Source organism: Dermacentor silvarum, chromosome 11, assembly GCF_013339745.2.
Source record: "Dermacentor silvarum isolate Dsil-2018 chromosome 11, BIME_Dsil_1.4, whole genome shotgun sequence".
NCBI classification, from domain to species: Eukaryota; Metazoa; Arthropoda; class Arachnida; order Ixodida; family Ixodidae; genus Dermacentor; species Dermacentor silvarum.
Genome location: NC_051164.1, coordinates 86369684 through 86389073, shown reverse-complemented (window position 1 = coordinate 86389073; position 19390 = coordinate 86369684). Strand labels below are relative to the sequence as shown.

At 45.8% G+C, this 19390-nt stretch overlaps 1 protein-coding gene across 2 annotated transcripts in view; it reads left to right on the top strand.

The window, feature by feature from the left end:
* The window catches only part of LOC119433078 (VWFA and cache domain-containing protein 1), a 73321-nt gene that overhangs the window by 30072 nt on the left and 23859 nt on the right, over positions 1-19390 (top strand). For both annotated transcript variants that reach the window (XR_007464458.1, XM_037700221.2), the window contains exons 3-11: positions 10454-10602; positions 11112-11218; positions 12107-12245; positions 13398-13542; positions 14918-15053; positions 15703-15789; positions 16613-16750; positions 17287-17387; positions 18145-18277. Coding sequence is in view for 1 of the 2 variants with exons in the window: in XM_037700221.2 (XP_037556149.1) it covers positions 10454-10602; positions 11112-11218; positions 12107-12245; positions 13398-13542; positions 14918-15053; positions 15703-15789; positions 16613-16750; positions 17287-17387; positions 18145-18277 (1135 nt within the window). In the remaining variant the exon portion in view is untranslated. The remainder of the gene's footprint in view (positions 1-10453; positions 10603-11111; positions 11219-12106; positions 12246-13397; positions 13543-14917; positions 15054-15702; positions 15790-16612; positions 16751-17286; positions 17388-18144; positions 18278-19390) is intronic.

Here is a 19390-nt window from a genome sequence, read left to right as displayed (position 1 = left end):
GCTTAATGTCCAAGTTTATACAGCTGATAAAGCTAATATCATTTACTCCGTATAGCTCTCTACAAATTTGCTATCGCAATTGATGCTTCGCCTTTCAGGTGAAACTGCGACAATTTTTTTTGTGTTCGTGGACTCATTGTAGTCAAAAGTAGCTCCACTACTATTCTTCATTACCTTTCTCTCTCTGTATATGCCACACTCATGTACAGAATAAAAACATAAAATCAGTTTCTAGGACTTTACATGGAAGTGTTATTGCGCTTAAACCGCGGACACTGCTCGTGAAGAAGGATCGTGAAATCGTCTTCGTCACTCTACATCCTTTTTAAGTTGGTCTGTGTTGCACTTCTCGCCTAATCCGTCCTTGGGGCGCGGTATTTAAGGGGCGAACCTACGGTTCTCATCTTCGTCCTGTGCACTGTACTCATATCCATTTTCGTTCCTACCGACAGTTGTAACTCGTGCTAAAAGCTCGGCGACCTACGGTCATCCAACGGAGTATATTCAACAGCTTGCTTTTTTATGCGCGCTGTATACCACTGTCGTTGAAAATAAAAGTGTACAATCATTGCATTCTACTGGTACTAACATATTGGGCAGAAACTTGGAGGTTAACAAAGAAGCTCGAGAACAAGTTAAGAACCGCACAAAGAGCGATGGAACGAAAAATGTTAGGCCTAACGTTAAGAGACAGGAAGAGAGCGGTGTGAGTCAGAAAACAAACGGGGATAACCGATATTCTAGTTGACATTAAACGGAAAAAATGGAGCTGGGCAGGCTATGTAATGCGTAGGATTGATAACCGGTGGACCATTAGGGTTACAGAATGGATACCAAGAGAAGGGAAGCGCAGTCGAGGACGGCAGAAAACTAGGTGGGGCGATAAAGTTAGGAAATTTGCAGGCGCAAACTGGAATCAGCTAGCGCAAGACAGGGGTAATTGGAGATCGCAGGGGGACGACTTCGTCCTTCAGTGGACATAAATATAGGCTAATGATGATGATACATCATCATCGTTGGCCCATCGTCTCATTTCTATGCGGCTTGTGTCTTGCCTGTGACTGAGTTACGATGACGAGTGGTTGCTAGTGGAGAAGAATCAACCAGGGGTCGCTCGGCAGAGTGGTATTGAATTGATTGAAAGGGTGAAGCGGGTGGTTGGTGTTCGTGTGTGGATGAGGTGTGGTTGCGGAGTGGTAGGGAGCGGAGTGCTGTAAGAAAAGGGAAGAGGGGGGGGGGGTCATTCCCGTTGCTTGGTGACCCGGAGCCTCTCCCTCCCCCACCGCTCAGCACCGAAGCAGGCCCCTCGGTTTCACGGTGGAAGCCGCCGTGTGAAAAACGCTGTATTGATGGCCGGCTGCGACCGGGTCGCGGGGCCCCCGTGAAAGAAGCGGGCCGAAGAAAGATGAGCCCCTGTGTTGAAAGCGTCGCTCCCGAGTTCTTTGTGGCCGTCCTCCTCATCTCAAGGTGGCGGCGCGTATGTGGCAGAAAGACCCCGGTGTCGCATGCATAAATGCAGATACGTCCCGTCCCCCCCCCCCCCCCCCCTCGTGGTACAAGAAGAGTTAAGGCATGCCCCCGCCTTTGAGCTTGGAAACGACTCTCGTTCCGGACGCGGACGCGCGAGGACGGTTCCAAATACGGCGTTTAGCATCTCCGCATCCGGAGTTGTACGTTGCCTGTCTGCGGAGAACTACTGCTTTAGTGAAAGGGGTTGCGAGGAGAGGACGCGTGTATTGATGAACGCTGCCGCCCCACTGGATAGCGAGATCTCGAGGAGTCAAAAAGGAAGTCGAGTGGGAAGGCGTCTGTTGCGGCGGTGGAGAGGGGGGACATGGTGGGTTTGAGAACGTCGGTTGAAGATAGAGGGTTCGGGAGTAGTGAAAATGGCTGAAGGGAGAGGGGTTGGGGGGGGGGGGGGGCGGCATCTGTAGTGCACTTCCAAAAGTGGTGCTGCGAGCGGCTTCTTGTAGTAAACAGCAGCAGTAGTAAAGGCGGCCGCCGACGGTGGCCTGCGACGAGCCGCCATGTGATGCTTGTTGGAGCTTGTCTGGCGGCGGCGGCGCGTCTTAAAAACGGAGTCTCCCCCCCCCCCCTCCCCCCATTAAGATAAGCCGGGCGCGGTTGGCTGGCTACGGCTTAGCTACAGTCTGCCTCGAAGCCCCCCTCTCTTTCTCTGTACAAGGCGCGCGGCGACCACACAGAGAACGCCGCTGCTGCGGCGCAGCGGACGTCTTCCTTTGTCGCGTTTTTCTTGTCGCGATTTCTGTCTTTTCCTGTCGTGGCGGCGGCGGAGTTTTCGCGTTTAATTTGTGCCCTTATATTCCGAATTAATTCTTCTTTGTGTTTCGTTTGTATTATCCGGACTTCCCATGTTGCAGCACTCGGGAGTTAATCTTGCGGGAAAAAAAGAAGCGTCAGGGAAAATAAGGCACGGTCTACACCAACCACTAGAGACTGGTTAGCCCGACAATAATCCTCACCACCATCGACAAGTCAGCGTGGAAATGTACCAATATTTAATAAATTACAAGTTGTTTATGTCACAAGTAATGTTAAGTGATTCAGCACGCCAACCGAAACGTGTATCTCTGAATTTGATGGCGTGGAAGCTGATCAGCTTTTCCGAAACTGCGGTGGGGACACCAAGCATTGACACCTGGCTGCTATTTTGATTTGAACGCTGAAATCCTGCCATATTGTTGAATTTTCCGCGTTATTACTACAAGAAAGAAGAGGACGAGCATCGGGCCAGGGAGCACGTGAGCGCGTTCGAAGGAACAGGCTGCCATCTTGGACGTTCTGGGCTGAGGTGGACGCTAATAAACGCCTCTCTGAGTCTCGAGTTTTTGTCGGCTGTTCCGTGTGCCACGTACTCTAACAATATTACCATATTCCGCCTTGCATGTTTGGATTTTGAGCGAATCAGGGAGGGACGTAACCACCGTGTAAGCCAATCATAGCTGTCATTTTTGCGGCAACACACCGGAAATACGTATCTTGCGGTTGCCGCCCGGCGATTTCACGTCTCTGTCTGGACTATAGTTACTGTCATGGCGTTTTGTGACTGCCTCCCGTTGTCGCTCGAAGGTACCTTCCATAGTGGCGCTTATGGAAAGAGCTTTTCTCATTGTTTTCCCACGTCGTAAACTTTCGCTTTGTCTTACTGAAGGTACGCGGAACGGTCGCCAACTGCTCGAGCGATGAAGCTGTTGTCTCCTGTGCTTACTGCTCGGGAAACGAGCTTGGAGTACGACGGGGTTCTCAAAAGGCACTGCGACATCTAGAAAATACGTGCCTTCGTCGCCGTATACACCACTCACAGCGCTTTCTTTTTTTTTACGGCTATATATACATCCGTTCCGAGTAAACCTTTCTTTCGAGTTCTTTCCTCGCCCGCGAGGCTTCATGGTCGCAGAGCCGCTGCTGCGCCTTTACCGCCTGTGAAAGCTGTAGTGCTCGGCGAAGCGCGCATTTGCCGGCTGCTCGTACACGGCTCCTTTTTTTTTTTTTTTGTTCTTCACAATGGCTGCGTTGGTTGGCGGCGCGTTTTTATGGCGGCATGCTCGGGCGATCTTTATTTATCTCTCCTGTTTGCCCACGGGGCATATCCGCTCGCGTACTAAAACGGACGGAATATGGCCGCGCTTCTTTGTCGGTGTCGTCTGCTGCTGCGGCGCTTGGCTTGGCTCGGGGCTTCGTTTTCGGCCGAGGCTCTGCCGCTGTCGTCTGCTTTCGGCTCCATTTTGTTCCCCTTTTCTTGCCCGTGGCCTTAGAAGCAGGCTATTCAAGGGTAGCGCTGTGCAGAGGAGGATATATATATATATATATATATATATATATATATATATATATATATATATATATACCCGTGTACTGGGCGCCTTCTTCGGAAGAAGAGCCGCCTTTCGTTTGTTCCGGAACAACGGTTTTTTTTAACTGTCGGGATCTCTTTCCGTATGCGTCTCGCACCGCCGCCTCAGCGGTTGTCGTCCTTTTCACGTGTGAGGCCTTTCTGCCGCGGACGAGCCCTTTGTCGGTCGGCGAATCGCCATCTTTATTTTATTGTTTTCGTTTGTTCCACCCTCGGTAAATTTTATTTTTTTGCGGCGCATAAGACTCCCGCGAGGCTTAGGATTCCTTTCTCGCCGGTCTTGCTCAGAACGGGCAGTATATGCGCGCGCTGCGCGGCCTTATACCGGTCCAGACGACGCATTCCATCGGAACTCCGCAGCAAAGTAGTTTGTTGCGTCCGATGCGGTGTCATCTGCTTCTCCCATCTCTTGAAAGGGGAGGCATTCTTTTTCACCACGACCGGCTGCAGGGGCGAGGCGGCTTTGGTCGCCGGCATTTGCGATGCGATACGGTGGCCGCGCGGGTCCCGGCATTTCTTACCGTCATTGAGAACGTTGGCGGACGTGTATATGTATGCATGCGGTGCAGTGCGCCGACCAGAAACAGACGGCTTGCACATTGCAGACGACGGACGGAACGTTTTCGTGGACGGCAATCTCGCAGACAACGCCACGAATGCACGAAGGCGTACGAAAAAGAGGCAGCCTTAGCGAAGTCGTTGCCAGAATACTCTAGCGCTTCGGAAAAGGCGGCGTTCAAAACAAACGACGCGCTGACAGAGAACAGCACGCGTTCGTTTTCGGACTGCTTTCTTGCGGCCGCTATCCCCTTCTTCGTCTGCCTCAGAACATGTTATCCCATATTGCGATCACGTAATCAGTTTCGTCGTCGTATTCAGCGTGTGTGTTCGGCGGGTCTTGTACTGTAGCTTTCCCACCACGCAGCTACTGTTGCCGCCCGTTGAATCGATGCATGAGCCTCCAGCTCCCTTTACTGTCGTTTTTCTTTTCTTTCTTCGTTGCGGAAGCGAATTGGATTATCGCCTTCGGGAGAACGTGATTTCGCCGCTCCTTTCACTTCCTTTTTTTCCAGCCCGCCACGACAGTGCGGGACGGGAAGTAATACTAATGGGATTTCAGACTTCACACGTACTGCCGCACTGCGACGGGACGAACAAAGGGAGACGTCGCTCTCGCGGACGGCTCTGTTTCTCCGTGAAAAGAGACGTTTCCCCCACCGATTCTTTCCCCTTTTTCTTTTATTTGAGGCTTCTTTGGATTGAGAGCTCGAATCATTTGGAGCGCGCTAGTCCTCAGCCATCTTTCCTTGGTCCTGTCGTTCCGACGAAGTCACTTCGAATCTCTCTCTCTCCGGCCGTCGTCCAGCCATCACAGCGCGGCTGTCTCTGTGCGTCTGTGCGTGCGGCACTAATGGAATCGAAACACGAACCTCGCGCGCACGAAAAGACGGGGCGAAGCCCGCCGCGCGCGCGCCGCTCGCGCTCTAGGCACGAAAAGAATGGGCCGCAGCAGCTCCGGAACCATTAGCATTAGCGCACGAATTTCAGATGAACGGGTGGGAGGGGGGGGGGGGGGTCATCTAGCCCCCGTATTCCCTTTCTGCAAGCAGTACCTTGCCTCAGCACCCCCCCCCCCTCCTCCCTTCCCATCAACCCGCCTATTTCTAGTTCCTCTCGCAGCAGGTAGGTGGTGCCTCGCTCGCAATTTCTTCGCGGGGTCCGTCCCAGACTTGGCGCCTCCGGTGACCCCTGGCGGCGCGTAATTCGTTACGGCTCACACCGGATCGTTGTTGTTGTAGCCTGTCTTCTTCTACTTCCTCTCCCAGCTCCCTTACCCTCTCCTTCCTTTGCGGCACGGAGGCTTCCTCCGAAAGCCTGTCGGCTCGCAGCAGGACATCGCGTGTTACTAGCGGCCCCCTCTTCCCCCCCCCCCCTCTCCCTTGCTCTTCGTCATCTTCGTCTGTCTTGCTCTTCTTTCTTTTTGCCGCGCACGATCATCATCGCGCCTTCTTATTTCGTCGTGGCCAGTGCCGCCGTTGTCTTGTATGTGTTGTTCTCCCGCTGACCACCACGCGCGAAAAGCGGTGTAGGGAGAGAGGGAGGGGGGGGGGGGGGTATGCACGGTTCGAAGCAGCATTCTCGTCGTGACGGTGTTTTGGCGAAGGGAGCCGGTTTTGGCACCCCACTTCGCTCTGCCGAATTTCATTCTTGCATTCTTCTAGCAGCAGCTGCTGCTTGGTGCAGTGCGGTTTATTTTTGCCATCGAGGCATTGCGCGCGTCGCGCATGTTTGTGATTGTATACATGCGCGGGATGCCGAAGGAGTTGTGCGTATCAATCGCTTTAGTTATTTATTTCTTCACGCCGAAGCTGTCATTGGCTCTGTCGTCTTGTCGGTGTGCATGTCGCGCGGAGGGAGTGGACATCTGTCGCCAGACTGCGGTGTATGCAGAGGTGCTGTGGAGCACTTGGGGAGTAGAAGCCACAGAGCGTGCAAGTTCGACCGGCGGGGACGATTGTGTTGTAGATGACGAAAGCGGAATGGCGGTGTTTTGCTCTGGCAATACTACAACACAGCTAGGGTTAACATATTCTTTCGATTAAGTCTAGCATATTTACTTGAACCAAGGTAAATAGTAAAAATTAGAAGGGCCTAAAAACAAACCTTTGAATCTTTTTAACAGCCATAGAAAGAAAAAATATAATAATAAAGACCTGCAAAATTTAAAAAGAAAGATTTTTTTACAACGCTTTTGTGGCAAGTTGCAAATCCTTTACATGGAAACCTGGCACATGGAGAGCTCATTCATTTGTTTCAGACACTCGCCCTTCTTGGTCCATCTACATCAACATCTGTTGTCACTTTCATCCTTACGCAGTCCACTACCCTCATTTGTGTCCTGTGCACCTTAAATACAGTGCTTTCAAAAACATTGCAGGGATACCTTATGCCTGCTATCCATTTCACGTCGTGTCTGAGCAATATTCGATTAGAATGCATCTAGCGCAGCTGCTCGACTATCGCTGGTGCTCAAGCAGCATCAGCTTTCAAGCGATGAATAACCAAGTCATTGCAACTTTTCAAGTGGCAGCAGCAAACACTTGAATTGTCAAACTGCATTCTTACTTGTCAACTCAAACTGCATCCTGTAATATAGACCACCTGCCAAGATTTGCCTTGACTGTTTTGCAAAAGACATACCAGCTAAAATGAGTAATTCAGTAAATATGGTAGTTAAACCGATAAGACAGCTCTGGGAAAAAATCACGAGCAGCCCTAGAATGTGCAGCAAGTTGCATTGATCATTGCTCTCAAGTCACAGCATGACATTTGTAGTTTGGCTTAGCTTCAGCTGCATATATTGTCATTTGTTCATTGAAGTTTCCATTTCACGTTCTTTCTATTAACGTTTGGCTGTAGTCTGAATGTGAGAAGCACAGTACAGTTGAACCTCTTAGTAATCAAGCTTCATCCGACACAAAATAAATTTGTTATATCCAATGCTGGTAGGCTGATATTGGTGTTGGTTGTTCCCAATAATTCATTACATTTGTGGTTCCACTGTATAAAAATAACTTCACTGACATCTAGTCTCGCATGTAACGCGTGCTTCAACCAAGTGAACATTTGCACGTGATCTATCAAGCAGGCCAGTACCACTTCACTTGCGCAGGATAGATTGAAAGGGAAATTTATCTAGCCAATAGCAATCAATAAACACCATTTAGGTCTTATATCTAAAACAACATTCCTCTTATTTTTGTTGCAACGGCTGTCACATTCCTTTCTTGGCTCACTGTACTACAAACTTAAGTACGCTTCAATAGACCATCACGCTTGTAAATCTCAGAGCAAATTTGAGGTCCCTGTAACAAATCTGTACGGCCAGGAGTCATTATTTTTATTTTATGTGCTTGATGATATAATGAAGCTCAAAAGATTTCTTTTCTGCGAGTAGTAGTTTAACCTGGTTCTCTTCGTATTCTTGTCTCGCACGCCGAGTATTCATTGTGCTCACATTCTTTGCTGGTCTTCATGGTCTTAAATGTTGCCCAAGCCCCCGGGGTTTTCATACGTCCTAGAGTGTCATTCCACCTTCCTTTGTGTAACCTGGCTCTTTGTTATCTTACTCAGCTCTTGCCCTTATCTCAAGACAGAGATCAGCCGTGTGCCCAGCTTTTCTTCAAGAAGTGCTTTCGCATTGTCTTAAGGCAGCTGAAAGGAGCACCTTTTGTTGGGATTCTTATCTGGCCTGGTCTTGTGTTCTCATCTCAACATCTTTTTCTCCACCTTCTGTTATGTTATCTCTCCAGTTTTTTGTCTCCCTGCAAGAGCAGTACTGCACTTGACATAGCTTACATTCAAGTGTTTTGGCGTTAAGTTTTGGATGGGGCACCTTTTCTTGGGATCTTTATCTAAGCACATCTTTTCTACCATATTCTGCTCTATTCTATCACCTTTCTTTTTTTTTATGCTACTGTTGTCTTTCGACAGGTACCATACCTTATGTTCAAGTGCTTCTTGCATTGTCTTAAGACGTTGAGAGGCTATTCTTTTTCTGCACTGAATCACTGACGTCTCTTGTTCTTGAGATAATGTGCCTCTTCCATTGCACTTGAGTTGACTAGGGCGCGGACGATGATAAGGAACTGAGAAATGACGAAACGACAAATGGTGCTTGTGTCTTCTCAGCCTTGAAAGTAGTGCTATGAGCCATGTTACTCCCATTTGAATTTTTTTTTTAGAAAAGCTGACAGAAACATTGCGAAATAGTGGAAGGATGTCGCATTGGCGGCTGATAGTTTTCCAAGAAACTGAGTGCATTTAGTGGGTTTTTCTATCTCTCTCTCTATCTCCCTGCCCTATTGGTTACTTATCTGAAGTGTCAGAATACTACTTCAGTGGTTGGTTGGACATTTAATGATCAACATAAAAAATGTCACCTAAGCTTGTTCAAAAGACTGCCTCTTTAAAGGGACACAAAAGAGTAGGTTAAGCTAAATTAATAAAGTATATGTCCTTGGTGGCGTTAAAATTTGTCTTTTTGTCAATGGATGCATTGTGTGCTCGAAAAACAACATTACACTCGTGCCCCAGCTTTCCGTAATGTAATCGATTTCGGCACTATCTGGCAATAAAAATTGACTAACGTCTAAGAATATTTAAACCTCTACCAAGTCTTGTAGTAAACTATATGGACACTCTAAGCGCATTACTGCCGTCGCCATGAGGTTTCGTATAAAATCCAATGGCGATAAAATCGTCGCCGCGCGCCGTACGCTGTGTGTGCGAGTGTAAGCGTACGCAGGTGAGCCGGCAATCGCGGCTCTGTGTAGCGCACGCGGGGCGGAAGGCAGGCCGGAAGCGCGCGGCCTTTCGCGCGCGAGGCACGGGGGCGAGGCGACGGAGCGGGAGGGAGGGGTTGCCTTCAGTTCCGTCGGCTGCTGATCACAGCGCGGCCGCGCGGACGCCGTATCTTGAAAGCGATCTGCGATGTGGGCGAAGTGCGCGCCCGCGTGGGCCTCATCTTCAAAGCGATCTGCGATGGGGGCAAAGTGCATGCGCCGAGTGCCGGTAGCTTCGTGTGCGCGCTGTGCTTTCGAAGTTTAGTCCGCGTTGAAGCGAGACGAGAGACAGCGCGAAGGTCAATTTGCTCGCTGCTGCTGACGCGCCTTCTCACTTCAGCGTTTTCCCAACGAGTTTCCGCGGTCATCGAGCGAGATGTGTTCGTGTTTACCTGTGCGCGCGTGACACCGTGCTTGTCTATTTAGTTAGTAAGTGAATGTTTACAACTTTATATGGCCCATTAAACTACTATCCTTGCTTCGTATAGCTTTTTACTAATTTGCTATCGCAATCGATGCTTCGCTTTTCGGGCGAAACTGCGACTTTTTTCCTGCATAAAATGGCCTAAATATGTAAGGATTGATTGATTGATTACGTAATTGATATAATGAAGGAATGTAAGAAGGATGTAATATGTAATGACAAGGTGTATGTAACTGTAACTGCCTTGCACATTGCTGCTGCTTGAACTATCGCTCTGCGAAAATTTCATGAAATATGTGACATCATGGGTGTCACAGTGTTTATCCTGCGAATGAGCAGTCCTTTTCTGCTGAAGAAATGCACACAGTTAATTTTGACAGTGTAACATAACAGTGTAGGCTTTCAGTGTCTCTCTAAGCCTTTTTGATATCCAGTCACTTGCTCGTCTGTTAAAAAGGCTTTTTTTTTTGTGATTGTGTTCGTTTGTTGTTAGTGTAGAGTGGTTGGTGTGTTTATTAAGACCATTGGATAATGTGGTTGAGGAATAATGCCTACTTACTGTGGCATATTAAGTCATTAAAATTCAAGTTGCACATTTAATTTTATGCTGCTCAAGTGCATGTTCAAACATATTTCACACTGTCATAGTTATTAGTTGTTTCTAATTATAATATGTATGGTTATTCTGTACATGATAAAAATAGTTGCCTACTCATTTCATTGCGTTTTTCTCATATGCAAGCATAAAAATGTTCATGAACACAGAAAGCTTTCATCTTTGGAGTTTCTGTTTGTGTTTCATTTTTCCAGATCGCTGACAAGCTGCAAAAGAAGCTGCTGTCATATGTGGCACTTCTGAACCGCAGCGCAGACGTTGTGGAGGAAGTCTACAGGTTTCGACAGCGGTACGCATTTCCAGCGGTGAACCCATGCTGCTTGATGGATCCGAGTGTGTTGATGTGAGTGCCTCTGCAAGTCGCATTTCATTTCTCTGCATTTCCGGTAGATCAGCTGTAAATACCCTACAGAAACGACTCAAGAACTTTGTAGTTCTTGCCCTGTACTTCGTGAACTTATGTCAAATCAACTGGGTATGCTGGGTAACACCTCAGTGCTTGCAAAAATTATTATTGCAGAAAATATTTCGAATAGATGGTGGTGACACAGAAAGGCACAAAGCATTCACAGTGCCGATATGTTGCTGCCTGTTCACACTGTTTTTACAAACGAATGAAAATACTACATACAGACAACAACCTAATGTCTCTTGCCTCCTCTTCCATGTTTATTTCCATCCATTGTTTGCATTGCGCATGGGCATTGTTCCAGCTCACGGAGTTGAATAGGCAACACCACATCAGTGCTGTGAATGCCTCTTACCGCCCCTTTTATGTTGCCATCTGTAGGAATTACATACAGTGAGAATTACATATTTGTTTTTCCTTTTCTCTCCTTTTTTTTTCCACAGGATGGACAACCACTTTGGCACAGAGATCACAAACTCAACGACTTGCGACACAGCGCCGCTCTCCCTACCCAAGGGTGTTTTCAGTCCTGGGCCCAACCTCACTGATGGTCAGTGCTCATTTATAGCCTGAAGTTAAAGGCAGGCAGTTTAGTCTTCGGGTGGGAAACCAGTCTTCATAATAATATATATATGGTGACCCAATATGAAACTGAGCAGGTAATCATAATCTGAGCAGTGATTGCTGCAGAAGCTAAAGCATATGTCTCGTTATATGCCTTGGATGTAGATCAGGTGTTTTATAGCATACTGGTCCCCCTTTTGTTTTTCAGTGATAAACAGTCGTAGGTGCTTCGTGTTCCTAAAGCCACACTCAGGCTATATGAAGTACATTGTTGTAGGCTGCCCCGTTGGGGGGGGGGGGGGGGGGGATTAGTATATGCTTTCTCCAGTATTTTAGGGAATGGAATGGAGAGTTGCACTGTAGGGCAGTAAAATAAGCGGACGTTCACTTGCACACACTTTCCAATATTTTTTCCAGATCTGCTCTCACTCACACTTTCACTTTCTTGCAAGAGGCTGCTGCTGTGATGGTATTGCCCTGCATTGCACATGCTTCCAGGCCCTTGCGTTTCAAGGGCTCTGGAAATGCAATAGTGCTTCTTGGAAATTTTTACCTGTGACAGATCGTAACACATATTATCATCCCTTCACAGTGTATCAAGACACTTCATTGGTCCTTGCCGTAATTTTATTACGTATACATTTTATGGACTTCACAACGACTGTTTTTGAGGCCCCTTTACAGCTACATCACAACCAACTCTCGTAATTCATTACTTCATTGTGAACTCTTTAACTGTGGCCTGATGCTCTTTGACCATACTTGGTCTTTGCACCACAAAACACCAAATTCATCATCAAATGAGTGTAGAGTGAGTATGTCAGTGTTTGTTCATCACTACATCCTTTCCCTGTATTCACCCTTCACCCTGCAGTGTTCCGCAAGAACTTGGAGTCTCACCCATCAATCAAGTGGCAGTACTTCGTGTCTGCTGCTGGCATCCACACAGAGTACCCCGCCTACAGCACCGTCAGGAAGTGGTCGTGCAGGCACGTCGACGACCTTCGGCACAGGTGAACTAATGTTGTTATCAAGTTCATGCGTAGACAGGGCAGGTTTGAGGGGCTGGTTTGGGTGTTCATGCGTTAGTTATGATTGCCTTGGAGTGCAGATGTGGAGAGTCAGCCACTGAAGCTCAAGAGGCAAGGTTGTCATGGATAAGGTTTAGATCTAAAATTAATTGGGTCAGAGTGGTAATTTCTTTAAAGCCATGCAGAAACATCTCCTTGAAGGTCCACTTGTTTTTGATTGCAGTCTTCCGTATCGTACTTTCAATGCAACCTTATTAGATTGACATGGCGCATTTCTTTTTTCTCGTAATCTTCTTGCGAAGCATAACAATGATGGTTTACACTTTCTGTATAAAACTTGTTTGCATTCTGATGAGATGTGCCAGCAAAGGATTACAAAGGTCACAATGTGTCATCCTGAGTATAACATCATGCACAACTCTAGCACCAGTCCATTTCCAGTTTTAATCATACATCTTTGCGTTCCTGTTACTGCCAAGTGGTGCAGCAAGTGAATAATGCATTTCTTGTTTTCTGTGCCTCTTGTGCACTCGAATGTATTAAATGTACTAAATATACTGATTATTTGTAACATTGTTGTGAGCTTGCACATAAATGATTATTGTGTGCATGGCTTTTTGTACAATGTGATCACCTGCTTCGTGGTGTGTTTCCTTGCTCTCTCTGTTTTTGCAATATCACAGATGTGCACTGAAGCATACCTTCATTTTGTGAAAATCGCCCAACCAGCTAACTACTGTTTACTTTTAGTATTTGAGTAACCACTTTATTTAAGTAGTATACAATCAAACCTCGTTATGACTAAGTCGCATCCAACATGAAAATGCCTTTGTCATATCTTAATTCATTATAAGCACACACGCTAATATCACCAAAAAGAATGTAAATTTTAGATTTACGTCATTATATTTAATGACTTGTTATTCTGTGTTCATTATGTTGAGGTTTAATGGTATACTTCATGTTTGTAAAATATGGGCATTATTATATTTTTGGTAATCAGTTGTTCACGAAGTGCTGATTGCGCCGCTGCATGCACTGATATACAATGCAGGAACTAAAGTGCATTGGTTTGTTTTGTAATGTTGACTCTGTTAGTAACTCAATCGCATGATATCATTCCTGATGTAATAGGGACATCTACCTGGCCACGGTGCAGCCACACACAAAGCATGTGGTCATTGTGATCGACCACGGCAACTCTCTGAGCCCCAAGCAGCTCGTCACAGCCAAGGCCGTTGCCAAGTACGTCCTGTCAACGTTGTCCCACCACGACAGGGTGAGTCCCCAGGGCCATTCCGTTTTTCTCTTGCTTCGCTTGACAGTGGGCTGTTTGAAATTTGTTTGAAAATGTGATATGCATGTAAAACAAGTGGAAAGATTTAAACATATATGAACTTTATACCACGGATTTATGTTTTGGGCTGTGTTCTAAGCTGTGTATGAGGGCACCTTTTATCCTTTTTTTTTTTTAGAGTATTTAAACGAACACTAGAGACAACTATGGAGTTTACCTAGAAGCATAAAGAATGTGGTTCTCAAAGTCTCTTAGCGTTTTTTTATGCCACCAAGTCATAACCTAATCACTGGGATAGCTGCAATTGAAGGCAGCAAATTGCTCGAGAAGTTGGGTAGAGATAAGTCATCTACACGTCATCAGCACAGCATTGGAATCCTGCATTGCACCTACGATACCAAAAGTAATGCTCTGTCAGGTGGTACCATTCTACGAGTCGGAGGGTTGTACAAAGAGAACTCCACTTAGCCGCTTTAGTTCATTTCTGTAGAACTCGGTTCCTGTGTCATACTTTTGTAGTCTAGTTAATTCTTCTGTAGCAAAACCCAACAGAATTAGTCTAAGCTGCGTGTTTAAAATGTGAAGTATGCGTGGTAGGACTACTACTGATTAGTGGGACATAGTCACATGTTCTGTATTTTCACATTAGTGGGTTAGATTATTTCATTTTTCCAGCTTAAAACATCCCTCTAATTTGTAAAAGTGGCACCTTGGGTGTTTCAGAGCGTTAATCTAAGTTAGCTACTTTTCATGTTTGGCTTTGGGGTTCCCCTTCAAAGGGTCCACCATCTCTTGAAGAGCTCGAAAATGTTCAGGTGCACATGTTTCTACATAAGGCTGTGTTGTGGCAGTACATGAAATAAAAGTGCTGGTAGGTTTCTTTCGAAAATTGCTGCACTTTTTATATGCACACCTGAACTGGATGCATTGATTTTGAGTGAAATTAACTGTACTTTATGTGCCCTGCATGTTAGTGGGATGCAGTAGAATGAATGGTAATTTTGTGATAGTGACCATGCCCGGGACAAAGCGAGCAGTGATTCTGCTAGCAATTGATGCAAAAAATTATGGTTTGTGCTGAAAATTTTAGCATTTATCAGCTGCATTTCCTATCAGCTTCACTGTGTCGAGCAGTTCATGCTTGTCAGCATCTTAGTGCCAATAAATTTATCTTTAGATCACTGTCATGTAACTTGTAAGATACCCTAAGGTTTCTGATTCAGTTGCTGATGACTGAAATTGTAATGCAACTGTGGTTCACCTGCTCCTGCTTTCCCAAGCAGGCAGATAGATCACTACAGTTGACTGTACTCATTAGGATATGTCTGTTTGACTCTGTGTTCATTTTGTTTTCCAGGTTGGTCTGATTGGTCTGTCAGGAGAGCCAAAGTTTCCTCAGAGCGACAAGTGCCTGTCCAAAGAGATGGCCTTTGCCACTTATGAGACCAAGTACCACTTTGGTCGCTTCATCGATTCTCTCCAGAAAGCTCCTAGTATGTCCTCTGCCCCTCCTTGAAAGATCTGAAATTGGCTCTTTTGCAGCATTCATGTGTTCTTGATCACTATGCTGAATGTCACATTAGTTGCTACTAATCTTTTTCTTGCCGCCCTTTTTTGCTTTAAGTATAAACCACAACGGATGTGGGAAGCATTCGTGGAATACAGTCAAAAAAATTTCTTAACATGTTGGCGAGATTGTTGGTTGTTGGGGAAGTTAGTGTTGAAGCTTTGAATATGTAGCTGCTCGAGCAGCAAGACAGACTTATCCATGAGCAACGTACCCTGTGGTGCCTTGTTCTTGCCTGCAGGAGTGTACGCTAAGAAACTCGTGCCAATGTTTGCAGGAGTTGGTATGCTATCAGCTCTCAGTGTCCTGTTCTATCACTGCGTTTTTGGCCCCTCTATTGGTTAATGTTTTGAAATTATTAAGGTCGGGAATTATTGACGTAACATCATTTTTAGATTGTGCGCAAATTGCACGCCAAACAATGTGGCGTTGCTTTTAACAACTGAAGGCGCAGTTTTCTCTGCATAGATCTTGTCACAGTTCTCTGTATGATCTCTTTCAGTGCTGCTACCTTCTGTATTTGAAATTACTTCTGAAGAAAAACTCAAGTTTTTTCTGTGATTTCTTGCTTTCAGATTCCACCAACCACCGAGTCGGGTTCAGCAAGGCGTTCGAAATGATCCAGAAGAGTCTTCGGCCTTCCAAGAACATTTCAAAGCAAGGTTAGTATCTTATACTAATTAGCGCACGAAAATCGACGAGGCACGGATGGACGACGCGGGCACAGCGCTAACTTCAACAATTTTTTTATTCTACGAAGCACTTCACTCATATATAGTCAACAGATAGCAGCGCATGCAAGCGCATAAGTGCGCTGCTATCTGTTGACTATATATGAGTGAAGTGCTTCGTAGAATAAAAAATTGTTAGAAGTTAGCGCTGTGTCCGCGTCGTCCATTCGTGCCTCGTCCCTTTTCGTGCGCTAATAAGTATAACACATGGAATACCAACTCGCCCAGCCCAATCTTATGCTCTTTCAAGGTTATTATGCCTTGTCGATTTTGATATTTCCTAGCAATTGGTTTCATCAGTTGTACTGTACATCATATGCATTTGCATAACATGGAGACTTTAATGGGTCTTCGTTTGTGGTCTTGCGCGGTACGATAGAACCACCACATTGGCTGGTGCAGCCACCAGCAGACGTTTTTTTCCCTCTTTCCTAGCGTCAAAATATCTTCATCCACTGCTATAAACTTAATCCTCTTATTTCTGTTTTACTTTGTTGTTTGTAAACTGCCAGTTTCTTAAAACAGCTCTCTATGAAAGCACAGCACTAGGCTTTCCTTGCTTCAGACGTACCCAAAGAAGCATGGTGGTGCTGTATGTTTTCTGCTCTAACCTACTTAGCCACGCTATTCTAGCTACAAGGTTTGGCTGTAGTAGTCATGGTAGTTAGAATAGATTTATTAGATTTATTGCCTCCTTTGGAAACTTCCCACCTTGCGACACATTTACTCATATTTACTCCTGTTCACTGTGCAGCTGAGGCGCTGATTGTCTACGTTAGTCGGGGCCTGCTGTCGTCGATTGCGGATGCACGTCCGGTGTTGGAGACGATTGCAAGTGGACACAGAAGTAGCGGCCATCGGGTCGTCATCAACACTTATGCAGTCATTGACGGTGAGTGTCATCCTTCCTGTGCATGTCGCCTGCAACTTTGTGCATAGCTTAATGTGCTTTCACATGAGTAGCTTATGTTCATCTAACCTGTCCTGAGCTCTGTAATGAAGTTGGCTACCGTGTTAACTGAAGAACTGCGCACAGAGCACTTTTGTTCTCACACCATGACTTGACTCGTTTCAACAGAGCTTTTGTACCCTTGATTGCAATTTGCTTTAGTTTGCAGGAGTCCAAAAGACACAGTGATAATTATAGGTTAAAATTATAAATCACAAAAATGACTATGTGCTGTTAAAGTGGTACTTATTCAGTGAATATTACATAGAGAGGCAACAGTACACATCTTGTGAAAAATTTGTTTAATAAGATTTGTGTTGTACAGCTGTTTGGTAGGACATGATGATGCATTGTGAGATAGTATTTAAAATCTGCTTTAAGAGACAAAAATAACCCATCCTCTGTGCACTTAAATTCACATGACTTGTGTTATTATTAATTAACTTGTCTGATTCTGTCTTTTCTAATCTTTTTCATAGATGGCAAGCCCATCATGTACGAGACATCATTTCTGAGGGACATTGCTGAGCTCAATTTCGTCAAGTACAATGTGCCTGGCGTTCCGTCACCAGAGCTTAGGGTGAGTGTCCCACTGTAGGCAGAAGATTTTGCTACTGCAGTCAACACTGCAAATTGGGGCTTGTGCTGCATTTTTATGTGTTTGACACGCTTCTACAGCTCCGCCTAGCATAGCCTGTAAGTATTTGACGTTCCCATTTCATCTGTGCATTGTTAATGCCCAAGGTGTCATTACTGTTAACATTGGTATGATCTCAATTCGAAATGTGTTGGTCAAGGATTGCGTAGTCTTACAACTCTTTCTGTACTCATGGCCACACAAGTAAATCGGCACAGCTTGTACCTCAGAATTGGCCGTAGAGCGAATTCATTGCTCTTGTTTAAGTAATAGCCATGCACCCACATGCAGCCACTCTCAACAGCTGCTAAATTCTGGCATTGCTTAAATCATTGCAGTCTACTTGTGCTCATTAACCACCACCACATCTATACAAATTGTGAGGTCTGTGACATGAGCTGATGACTTACAAATAGCTAACGCCAGAAAGAAACCAGCAGCAACTTGTAACCTGTTATAAGTTGAATGATGATAGTAGTCACCAACTGCCAAGATAGTATAAATATTCTATACGTAGTGCTCTTTAGTGCGCCATGGCTTTGGTAAGCCTGCATTGCAAAATGGTGTCTATCATGCAGCAACGTTGTGCATACTATCTCAATATATTCAAGGTTATGTTGATGCAATGTGTATGGAAAAGCTAAGCTGCTCCTTTCCAGATGAGGCCATCAATTAAACTTTTGCATGTTTCTGTTCTTAGGGAGCCATGGTGGCCATCAACTCCACTGAGAACCTCAGCTTCACAATGGGCCAGTTCTACTCTGCCTTGAGCTTTCACCGGCATCCTACGTCAGTTCACTTCTCTTTGCCCTGGTTTGATAACATTAGCAAAGGTAAGTCAAAACTCCTATGTTCTTGTGTTTTGTGGGGTTTGTAAAATGTGGTGCTGGCCAGCCCAAGTTAACATAAATGTGCTCATTGCGCTTGAAACAGTGTGCAAGTTAGCAAATGACTTGGTCAAGGTCCTCATAGAAATGCCATTGGAGAATTATCACACTTATCACACAAGTATGCACCGTATAGAACTGATTTTCTCTAACAGGCAATTTTCATGTGAGCACCACGAACGTGAGCGGGTGTTATCTTCAGCACCCTAGCATTGTGCGTGTGCATGCTTACATGTGCAAGTGTTATGGCATTGTTTAAAGCCCAAACTGCATGAGAGCGATTTTGTGCGCGACGGTGACAAGCGACAGCTTTGAGCGATGAAACAGGCCGTCGCACGAACAGATCACTCGGTCTTTTCGCTTGATCGCTCGGTTCTAGAAATCTAGAATTCGTCGCTCGTCGCCCGGAAGTGCTATGAGCGACTAGCCAATAGCGCGAAGCCGGAACTGAATATACATCAGTCAAGCACTACCGATTGTCGCACGAAACGAGCAAATGACTAGATTTTGATATGTGCAAGAATAATAACGTAGTGCAAGACCTTTAGAAATATTTATGCTGCTCTTTACACTAAAACACATCAACTTAAATTAATAAAGCAAGCGTCACGCCATTTTCGGCGAGTATTTGCTGCCCTCATACCGGCAACACCGGGGAGACGTCGCTCACAGTCGTCGCTCGCATGCGGTACGACTTGTAGGCGCTGAGCGACCGCAACAGCCATCTCCATCGCGTCGCTTGTCGCTGTCGCGCGCAAGATTGCGTGCATGCGTATTATACTTAAATTTCAGCTTAGTATAAAAAATTGTTAGCTTCCAGCTTCCAAGTTAAGTCCAAGCATTTGCAACTGTTGCATTCTCTTGCATGGCAATGTTTTCAAGGGAATATCTTCAACTCCCATTGCCAATCACTGTTACAATTTTGTGTGTTTCCTTTGCCCAATAGCACACTGGCACTTCATAATTGTGCAGTGGGTTTGTGTTAGCATGAATTATAAGTCAATACTAACTCCCCACTGAACGGTTTGTTCAGTTCCTGAGTAATCCTGTTTGCTGAAG